At 43.1% G+C, this 11,338-nt stretch overlaps 1 protein-coding gene and 1 non-coding gene across 2 annotated transcripts; both read left to right on the top strand.

Moving 5' to 3' along the window:
* Positions 1 to 330: 330 nt before the first annotated feature.
* Positions 331 to 3,598, top strand: LOC133884018 (hydroxyproline O-galactosyltransferase GALT2-like). The gene is made up of 3 exons (XM_062323427.1): positions 331 to 794; positions 3,105 to 3,209; positions 3,532 to 3,598. The coding sequence occupies exons 1-3, from the start codon at positions 460 to 462 to the stop codon at positions 3,596 to 3,598; spliced, it is 507 nt and encodes a 168-aa protein (XP_062179411.1). The 5' UTR covers positions 331 to 459.
* A 7,073-nt stretch (positions 3,599 to 10,671) lies between these two features.
* On the top strand, positions 10,672 to 10,866 carry LOC133891492 (U2 spliceosomal RNA). Its single transcript, XR_009904231.1, has one exon. It is a non-coding gene; the product is annotated as a U2 spliceosomal RNA (small nuclear RNA).
* The last annotated feature ends 472 nt before the right edge of the window (positions 10,867 to 11,338 follow it).

Genomic DNA, 11,338 nt, shown 5'->3' with positions numbered 1-11,338 from the left:
CGGTATCAGACCGATATGAATACGGTGATATGGTATTTTTCAAAAACCCAATATACAGATATATTTTATTTTTTTATAAAAACAGTAATAATTAAAACTAATAATTATGTTCAGTTGCAGTAAGGTGATTAAGATAACAGAAAATAGTTATGTTCTGTCATACTTGTCCATAAAGGAATGAAGCTTTTTGGGTCCAGCTACAATCCAATTTTCCAGCATTACTCATCAGCAAATAAGAGATTAGATCATTTGATGTATCACATATGCACAATTGCAACTACCAGTACCAATTTACTACACAATTTATACAAGTATATCCCGGTCAACACAAGTATGCATGCATGTTAACAGACGAACACTTTGATTACTACAATCATGTACCAGACCTACTAACACGGCAAACCTATGGTCAATTAGTCACCAAAGTATGCACGGCAAGCCTATGATCTTCTAGAGTTCATGCGCGCACGGGGCGGGCAGGTCATCTTCCTGCCCTGCGGCCTCGTGGCCGGCTCCTTCATCACCGTCGTCGGCACGCCCAGGACCGTGCAGGAGTACATGCCGCAGCTCGCGCGGATGCACCAGTGGGACAGCACCGTGCTCGTCTCGCAGTTCATGGTCGAGCTGCAGGGGCCACGCGCCTTCGACGCCGAGGACCCACCTAGGATACTCCACCTCAACCCCAGGCTCAGGGGACTGGAGCCAGCACCCCGTCATCGAGCACAATATCTGCTACAGGATGCAGTGGGGCGCCGCCCAACGTTGCGATGGGTCACCACCCGAGGACAACGAGGGTAAGGGTACGGTTTGCTCTTGTTTTTTAGTCTTCATCAACTCTAGATGGTATCTTCAAATGTTACTTGTCCGTAATGTAGTTCGCATAATAGCATCTCTGCTGGTCGATGGATATACGGAAAATGAGATAACTTGTATTTCCACTTTAGGTGGAAAATGAGCACGGGTAGTGTTTATGTGGAATTTTGAGTCACAATTTTGTTACCATTGTCCTTTTTGAGCAATTAACTGCTATTGAGATTTACGTTGATGGCTACTATGAATAGTTTCATTACTCTGGATATTCACACCCGTAATTTTTACCTCATGTTCCTATTAGTTGCTGCTCAACCACCTGCTGTTATCATGAACTTTGTCAGACTGAATAACTATGCGAAGATTTATTCAAACTTTAATATTTTTTTTAAAGAACGGCAAGAGAGCTGCCGAATATATTAAAGAGTACGAGAAAAAGTAAAGTACAAAAGAGATTCAACTAGCTCAATATACGAGTGTTATTACATAAATAGACGAATACAACAACAAAGCAATTTCCCCCACAACGATGCAACTAGCACCACTCAAGAGGAGAAGAAAACGCCTAAGCTGAGTGCCACACATGACGTCTTTGGTCGATATCCTCTTTTATTTTCCAAGCAACTGAGGCTGCATCTAAACTTTGACCCTGAAAAACGTCGTGATTCCTCTCTTTCTAAATATTCCACCAAAAGTACATTACTCCACCGTTGAAGTCCCTTCGATTCTCCTTGCTAATCTTGTTTCGAGCTTTCCGCCACCACGTTCTAATGTTGGAGAATTCCTGAAGGCTCGGCATAATGTCCCAACCAAACCAAAGAACTAGTTGATGCCAACCTAATGAGTAAAAAGGCAGTCTTTCAAAAGATGAGTGGTATTTTCATGAGATGTAGTGCACAATTTGCAAGAGCGATCATTCTGATTAGACATCCAGCCCCTTTTCTCTAGGTTATCGGCAGTCAAGATCTTCCCCAACGATGCCAACCATGCAAAAGTTTTACATTTGGGTTCAGCCTTGGCCTTCCAAATATGCTGAGTTTGTATCCTTTTCATTGCTCCCATGAATTGGATTTCATACGCGCCTTTTGTTGTGTAAATCCCATCAGTTGTCCATCTCCATGTGATCTGGTCTTCCAAAGCTTGGTCAAGTTGTACTCGTTGCAACGCATTCCATAGATCAATGAATTGCACAATTTCCTCCTGAGTGGTTAAGTTGCGTAGACTTTTAATCCAACTGTCATCTTGCAAATCTTTCTTCACTGCTCTTTGCTTTCTCTTTGCTAACTTGTACAAGTCAGGCCCTATTACTTTAGGAGCCAAGCCATCAAGCCAATTGTCATGCCAAAACCTAGCCTTTTTGCTATTTCCAATGGTGATCACCGTGGACACCATGAACAGATCCCGATCAATTTTGTCGCATGGCACTTGGAGTTGAGCCCATGGACGGTGCACATCTGTCCATTGATACCAAAGCCATCTAACTCTCAAAGCCCTTGCAAACTTTTCCAATTCCAAAATTCCTAAACCTTCGAGCTCTTTCGGCCTCGCCGTTGTGCTCCAATTGACCAAAGAGTGAGCCCCGGTTACCTTATCTGGAGGTTCCCCTCTCCAGAGGAATGCTCTTCTAAAACGGTCAATCCGCTTGGCGAGCCATTTTTGTAATGGGAAGACTGTGAGATGATATGTCGGTTGAGACGAAAGGACGATTTTGACTAGAGTGTCCTTCCCGACCAACAAGAACAATTTGCCTTTCCAACCTGGAAGTCGGCTGCCAAGCTTGTCAATCAACGGCTGACAGTCTACTTTCCTTAATTTCCGTGTATGCAGCGGCAACCCGAGGTACTTACACGGGAAGGATTTGACTTGCCCAGGAAAGACCACGAGTAGTTCATCAATGTTGATGTTGTTGCAATTAATTAGGAAGAGCTCAGTCTTTGCTAGATTTGTAACGAGGCCGGTGCATCTCCCAAAGGCTTTCAGGATGTCATTTAAAATCTTTAGCTCTTGGTTGTCCAGGTTGACGAAGATGGTTGTGTCGTCGGCATACAGAGAGACCCTTAACTTTGCCTTTGTAGGAAGTACCGGATTCATGAAACCTTTTTTCTCCACCAAACGCACCATTCTCTACAAAGGATCAATGGCTATGATAAACAACATCTCCTTTTTCTGTCAAGAGAGAACTTGCCAAAGTGTTAGCTTTCTGTGGTTACAGTAACATTAATTCTTTCGTCCTCAAGCTAGCATATTTGCCTAAAACCTACAATTTCATATTTTTCATGGGTTCACTCTTGAAGATGCAATGAGAGGTGTACATACTTTGGAGATCAGCAATGGCCGGAGGGCGCAGAGCGCATCAGCTTCCAGATGCAAGCAGCCAGATTCCAGTTCGTGCACACCAGGTGCTCGACTAAATTAACAGACCAGATTCTTCTCCTAAAGTTTCTCCATGCACGCAGCTAGCTTCGTATCCTAGAGTGCAGTATCCTGAACCCAAACATGTCACGATTATAAATCGGATCACGATTATTTGTATTGTATATCTCAAAATTATATATGTCAGTGTAGTACATTTGATTTATAATTTCCTTGCATCATCCGTCCCATATTTCTTGCCGAACAGTATTAGTGATTTTACTGGACAATTGTAATGATAATATGTTTCATGCTTCCTTGCTATATTTGATATTATCTGAAACAAGTTCAAAGTTCTATTGTTCACAGATGGACAGTGGACCCAACCATACCAAGCTCAGCCATCTGCACCTCAAAGGTTCCAACTTCTTCATGATTTAGATGTAGACCTGGATGCGCTATTTTTTTTTCTTGGGTGAAGGATGCACCATTTCTTTGTCTACTGCATGCCAAGCAACTATATCAGTGGGCACAGTTATGTAATTGGGAATACATGGCACTACTTAACATTATGTTATTTGTAGAATTTACATATTATAAGTAAAAACTGGTCTATTTATTTTATTGTAGTGATCTGGTGTTGAGAACAAGAGAAGTAGTATTGATGCTTACTTCTTTGTACATTTGTATACTTTTTTGTGTCTTTCTTTACATCTGAATAAGCATGGTGATTATCATTTTCCTTACATCTGAATCCAAGAAATAAGAACAACTAAATTTAGGTCCTCTGTAAAGGGCAGCTAAAGGATTTCATATAGCTTTAAGAGGCTACATCACAATAATAATCACCATGCATCACTATTACAAAATAATAAAATAGGAAGTTTACATAGGTGCCTGAAGTTATGAGCATTTAGATATAGCTAATAATTTTTCAATGACTATCTACCCTAGTGCAGCCTTGCAGATTTCTCTTTGACAGATATGGCATATTAGCAGTTGTTCGGTTCAATCATTGAGCCACAGTATCATACTTCTTGCTGATATGTTAATGCAACGCCATACTTCTGCTGATACGTGATTCGCTCTAGGTGCCCTGTCACATAATTGCGTTAGGGGATTTTACAAGTTTTTTTTTAGAGATGAATTGTACATTATGTATACACAAGAAACATGTGCTGATGTTATTAATCATTTGTACACGAACTCCCCGCTATGCTTTATTGTTCATAAATATTTCTTGTTTGCTGGATGAGATAATGAGAGTAGCTAAGTTGAAAGCTACAACTCATGTTCTGTAACAATTCACACCATTCCAAATATAACGTAAGAAACTTGTAAAGATATCACAAGTTTTTTATGTTATTTTTATTATGTTATGTTTTTCTAGGATGTAAAACCAACTGGGAAATCATTTAAACAGTGTGTATAAATTCACTTGCTTTACATAATCCGTTGTAATGTATAGGTATTGTATCGTAGTAACGTACGGGTATTGTACTAGTCATGTTGTAAAGAGATACCGTGCGTGTCGTGGATGATCAGCACACCTATGAATTTTTGTCAAACCATTTTTTTAGCATTACATGCAGGCGTACTGCTACAATTTTGCAAATATGACTGAGGCAGTTAATCTAATATGGTGTAGCTACAATTGAGCGGCGATGCGTGGAAGTCAATTTCCACTTGACCAAACAGGGCAGCCACTCGATCTTTTTTGTTTTTGTTTTTTGACGGGATACAGTCACTTGATCTGGGCTCGTCATCGTTCGGCTGTGCTTGAAGCTCTGGGAGTTTTTTTTTATATTTTTTGGATTAAAAATTTAAATAAATAGATTTCTCGTAAAAAAAATTGCAAAACTAGACGCTGCAACCCTCTGAGAGAGCAGTTAGGCCTACTAACCGCCTCCTGGGAGGGCGGTGGCCTAACCGCCCCCTCAGAGAGCGGCAAGGGGTGCCCGACCGTGCCCACTCCTTACCGCCCCCTCAGAGGGCGGGTATGGCTCCTTGCTGCCCTCTCAGGGGGCGGTTAGGGGCCTGCCCGCCCGCACCCATCGGCCTCCACCTCTCCACCATCCAAAAGGGTTAAAACTAGCCCAAAATCATATTTTATTCAGAAAAAAGAAAAAATTGTGAAGAGGGAGGAGAGGAGGGGAGAGGAGAGGAGAGGGGAGGAAGAGAGCCTGGCGAAGCCCTGCTGCATTTGATCCGCAGATTTGAAGACCACTTTCCGGTAAGTCCTTTTTTTCTTTTTATTATTGTTAATTAGTGTAGTAGTATATGACATAGGTTTTAGACATGTATGACCCAGGGTTTAGAAAATGCTATGTTTAGTAAAAAAATGTCAAATTTACTTAGAACATGGTAGGATAGCAGTGAAATATAGAATATTATTTTTACTATGTTAGTTTTGGAAATATAGATTTTATAGAATAATAATTGTAGGGTTGTATTGTGCGGCCTAGGAGCTAGCACTGTATGATAATAGGCGAACCTAGGATGTAGCGTTTAGAAAATGGTAGCGTTTAATTTCCACACGGTAGAATAGCTATGAAATGTAGATTGCATAGAGTAATATTTGTAGGTAAGTTTGGGTAGGACTATTATTGAAAACCTATTGTTATGTATGAATCGGTGTCGGTAAATTATTTCTCCGATAATGAGAAATATAGTTCGTCGGTCTTAACATTAGTTATGTTTGCGGGTGTTTCCAGGGATGGCAGATAAATAAATTTTTCAGATATATTATGGTGAGGGTGAAATTAGGTACGGTCCTAACGGTGTAGATCTGTCTGGATTTCGTCATGTCATGAAGGGTCTTAGTAAAGCTAATGAGAGGACCATTGTGGGTGTGTGCAAATGGCTCATGCGGTTTTTCCAACTAGATCCGCAGCAACATGAGCTGAAGCTGAAAGTTGTCCTCAGCCGTGCTAGTCATGGATGCTTTGGCGAGCTTGTTCCCATCGAAGCCACATCAACTTGGAGGCAGTATATAGATATATCTTGTGAACGTGGTCTGCCTCTGGTTTTGTTAGCTGAGGCGTACCTGAAAGATCAAACTAAGGTGAACTCTACGGAAGCAGTAGCAGGACCAAGTGAGGCAGTGGAAGATGAATCGGACTAGGTTAATGTCGGGACCAAGGAAGATGTTGGAGATATTCCAGAGCTGCAACCGATGGGTGTAGCCGATGAAGGGGAGCATATCCCTAGCATCATTGAAGAGATGGAGTTGGAGAATCAAGAGTTGGAGGAAGGCCTTGCCGATGGGGATTCATCTGACGAGGAGGGTAATGCTCTAGTGGAGGGATCATGAATTTTCAAAGCTGGTGGTTAGCGAGGCTGATCGGACACCGTGGCAATACCATGAGAACGAGGTGTCACAGGGTGCTATGTACCCTACAAAGGAGGAAGTTATTGATGCAGTTAAATTCTAGTCGTTGTCTCTTCGGAGGCAATTCAAGGTTGTTAAATCCAGTAAAAGGGAGTATGATGTGAAGTGTTTGGTGCCTCAGTGTCCTTGACGGGTGTACGCATTCAGAGGGAAATGGGTAGACTACTGGCAATGCTCAATAGTTAATGAACATAATTGTCACATTAAGGAAATAGAGTTCGCCTACCAGAACCTGTCATCTACCTTTATTGCAAATGTTATGTACGGGGAGATTATGGACAACCTAAGGTATGAGCCACGATCAATAATCTGTGCTATTGAGCAAAGGTTCCGGTACACAATAAACTATGCGAAGGCATAGAGGGCGAAACAAAAGGCTATTGAGATGAGGTTCGGAACATATGAAGATTCATATCACAATCTACCTCGTCAATTAGCTACAATTTGTGGAAGGAACCTAGGCAGCTACTATGATATCAAGCATTACCCCTCGACTGATGCGGAGTATAGCGGGAAAAGAGTATTATAGCGTGCTTTCTTTGCATTCGCTGCAACAATCAAAGCATTTCGGTATTGTCGACCCATCATATGCCTGGATGGAACATTCCTGACTGGGAAGTACAAAGGACAGATATTGTCTGCAATTGGGGTCGACGGTAACAACCAAGTCCCGCCACTAGGGTTTCCTTTCGTGGAGAGTGAGAATGGGGACAGCTGGTATTGGTTCCTTGAGTGGGTCAAACATGCTATTGTTCTTGACCGACCAGATGTGTGTCTGATTCATGATAGACATGCAGGATTGTTGCAGGCTTTGCTGGATATGCAACATGGTAGTGTTCGACGGGGTGTAGAAGCACAGTGACCCGACCTAAAGAGCAGGTGGTGCATGCGCCATATGGGTGCGAACTTCTACAGACAGTTTAAAAACAAAGAGTTGATGAAGCTTTTCAAAAAGTTGTGCAGTCAAAACTAGCAAAGGAAGTTCAATGCCCTATGGGTAAGACTTGATGAGCTAACTCTAAAACAGACAGCGGAGGCTGCACCAAATGGTGATGAACCGATAGCTCTTGGACCTCTTCCAACAGATACTCCGCAGATAGTAAAGAGGTCAGGATCAGCTATTAGGAGCTTCTCACAGTGGATACGTAATGAGCCAAATGAAAAATGGGCTCTGTTGTACGACAGTGGTGGTGCAAGGTATGGAGTAATGACAACAAATCTTGCAGAGGTTTATAACTGGGTCATGCGAGGAATGAGATCTCTCCCACTTTTTGGAATTGTAGAAGGCATTTTGCATGGGACTTGTAAGTATTTTATTGATCGGTATGCAGCTGCTAAAAATGTAATGGAGGACAATCGTATGCTTTATGGACGAATGCTATGTGAGTATATGGAGAAGGCCACTAAGAGGGCTCACATGCATCGCGCAAATCAAGAGGGGACTGCGGAGCACAGGTTCAGTGTCCTATGCCGGGATAAGGGTCGGAGGGGTGGAAGACATGAGCGGCATGCTCAAGAGTGTGTACTAAGGAGTGGGACATGCATTTGTAGTTGCCAGAAGCCACAATTACTCCACAAACCTTGTACACACGTCATAGCTGCGTGTGCGGAGCACAGTATGCTTCCCAGGCAATATGTTTCAAAGTACTTCATGAAAGATCAAATACTGAACACCTGGAATCATGAGCTATATGGTTACGGCATTGTTGACACTTTTACAAGTAATCCAGGGCCTTCAAGAATCTATGTGCCTGATTTGGAAAAGATTAAGAATGCACCTGGCTGCAGACAAACTCGGCGGATTCGCAACGATATGGATGAATCCGAGGCGGGTCCTAGGGTCAAGCGATGCAGTCAGTGCAATGAAACAGGTCACACGTACAAGTATTGTCCTAAAAATGCACCTGTTGATGCACCTGTTGTCTAGGTGAGTATTATGACACGTTGTAGTCTGACACAGCCCACGTAGGACGAGGCCTCGACACCGGTGCTCTCTACTAGGCCTACCAGACAGGTTGGTCCACCCGACCCCCTCACCTACTCCAGGGGCCACGTGAGGGTCAACCAGCGGCATCGGGACCACGATGTGGGGCACGGCCGATGGTAGCGGGGGAGACAGCAGTAGAATTTTAGATTTGTTTTTGTAACTTACATATGCATATTCGATTCACGATGTACTCCTACGTATTCAGACACTTGTACTCTTTATGGTCCACTTAGCATATCGTAACTGCATTTCTTATTCCAATACGATGGCATCCTAGTTGTATTTCTTAATCCGACATGACCACACGCTACATTCTATCGTCCTCACCAATGTATATCTTACAAAGCTACTTATGCAAGAAGTGACACCTCGCTTACTCTGTCGGGAGTGTAACTTTAATCACGAAGTGACCACACTACTAAACTTTAACCATGACATGACAACACATGTCTCCTTGTGCAGGCTTTAGACAAGAAGTGACAATACCGAACAGTTTTTACCACACAATAAATGACAACACAGGTACCAATAAACATGGAATCTCTGTCCATCATCAATGACACAACTTTCCCATTCTTCAAGATGGAATCCAATGCTCATGCCACCATCTGAGCCATTGCACTCACTCCTTTCTTCAAGAGCGAATCCAATGCTCCTGCCTCCCCAACCAAAAATAGCCGAACCTCCATACGTTGATGCACCACTCATTTCTCAGATATCTCAAGTGCAATATGTTCCTCAGCTCCACCAAACCCACCAAAGAAACATTGGGGGATTTTCATCCCTCAAGGTATCGAACCACCGATGTGCTTCTGTGGTGACCTTTGCAGGCTCCGCGAGTCGCAGGACATCTCATACACCTATAGGCTACACTTCTTCATATGTGCAAACTACGAATATGACAAGCCTCAACATGGAACATATAAGTATCCACCGGTATAACAACAGATACCAGCCACATCTTTGCCGATTTCGCACCCTGTTTTACTAACCGCTCATCTTGTTCTATTTGTTCAGTCCCCTCCACCACTATGTGATTTTATTCAATGGCTCGATAATGAGCAAAATGAGGAACATAAGCAGTGGGTCGACATGAACATGAGGTGGAGAAGGGAAGCGTACGCACGTCGGGAGTACGAGCAATAGCAAGAGGAACTTTGCCTAAAGCGGGAGGAAGAAGAGCGCACGAGGAAGGCGGCGGACGACCATACCGTGGCTCAGGCTCAGGAGGCTGATAGGGCAAGGAAGCGGGAGAGAGCCCGTCGTGCTAAGGCTACAGGTCCCGATGCCCTCCGAAAGGGAAAATATCCTAGATGCACTCAGTAGAGAGTATCTAATGTAACCCGACATACTTCCACTCCCTAAGGCATGTTATGATTAGGAGCGGCACACTAATAAGTAGGTCTTAGTGCGAACCGTACATGCCACATTCGTTTCCTCGTCGTGTCATCGTGGTTACAGTCTTATGTAATGTTTTCACCCTATGTTTAATACTATATTTGTCGTCGTTCGCACCGCATACCCACATAATATGCTGCGAGTGCTAATTACCGATTTTTTATTCTCTGACTATTACATAACCTACTCCAAATTCTCGCTTCCTCAGTATAACATTTTCACTCCTCTTCAATATTTTGAATTCCAAATTTTCTTAATGCCCTATTTTAATTTTTGATGAAATACACAAAATTTTGCAATTTTTGGGGAAAAAAATGTCATTACCGCCCCCTCAGAGGGCGGCTAGGCTGCTAACCGCCCTCCCAGGCCCTATCCACCCCCTGAGAGGGTGGTTAGCCCCCTTGCCGCCCTCTGAGGGGGCGGTTAGCAGGCCTAACCGCCCTCTCAGGGGGTTGGAGGTGTCTAGTTTTACAATTTTTATCACGAGGAATCTATTTATTTAAATTTTTAATCTAAAAAATATAAAAATAAAAAAACTCGAAGCTCTGGATAGCTTAATAGGCCGGCTGCACCATCAAGCCCAACAGGATAATATGGCCCTATTTGCTTACAGCTTTATGTCCTCATATTGCGATTAACATTAGTTACGGAGGATCAGTACCACATTGCCGGATCAAAGCGTCAAAGTTGGCAGGGCGCATACAAAACCAGGGGCACGGTAGCATGGCAACTCATACCTTTTTCGGTCTTTTGGCTACAATCAAGTGTAATATTTGTTCTTATCAGTTTAATATCTGATATGTGGGACACGTGCCCACAATGATATTAAATTTATTTTTTGTGGGGAAAAATTGTCATGGTAGTTTGCTACTAAGGTTCTTATGTGTTGTCCTAGTGTTGCACTACTTGTTGGGCCTATGCACCCTAACCAAATCCAAATTCAAGTTTGATCTATTGCTAGGTGAATATAAAGCACCTCAAATTCTGCATTTTTGCTATAATTCTATAATTCACAACGGAACCTGCCATATGAGATCAGAATAACCTATCATAACAGACGAATGAAACTTAGCACATACTGTATCAGATCAAGCACATGAAAAAAGAATGATAGCTTGCTATTGTATCTGATGAGCTAACTGCTAAGGAAGAAACCGACGCGCGACTGCAAGGCCCTAAGGCCAAGCACCACCACCCAACCCGACCGAGGAGGAGAGGAGGTAATCCACGCAGAGGAGGGGAGGCAGAGGTAGAAAAAATCCTCTCAAGTTCATCGATGTCAGCAAACGGTAGCAAAGGCGCCACGACCAGTGTCAGCCCAAAGTAGGGTTTAAACCCTAGGTCACTCGATTGGCCGAGCCCATTGCTAAGGGCCGCGACCAAGGGGGAAGAGGAGACGA

This window comes from Phragmites australis, chromosome 1 (assembly GCF_958298935.1).
Source record: "Phragmites australis chromosome 1, lpPhrAust1.1, whole genome shotgun sequence".
NCBI classification, from domain to species: domain Eukaryota; kingdom Viridiplantae; phylum Streptophyta; class Magnoliopsida; order Poales; family Poaceae; genus Phragmites; species Phragmites australis.
The sequence above is the reverse complement of the archived record's forward strand: the minus strand, read 5'-3'. Positions and strand labels throughout refer to the sequence as shown.

Bases quoted from the DNA above. Each gene is read 5' to 3' on its own strand.
- LOC133884018 (XM_062323427.1), top strand. From the start codon at position 460: ATGCGCGCACGGGGCGGGCAGGTCATCTTCCTGCCCTGCGGCCTCGTG. The intron at 795-3,104 runs GTAAGGGTACGG...TCACTCTTGAAG, and splicing joins ACCACCCGAGGACAACGAGG to ATGCAATGAGAGGTGTACAT. The intron at 3,210-3,531 runs GTGCTCGACTAA...TATTGTTCACAG, and splicing joins TTCCAGTTCGTGCACACCAG to ATGGACAGTGGACCCAACCA.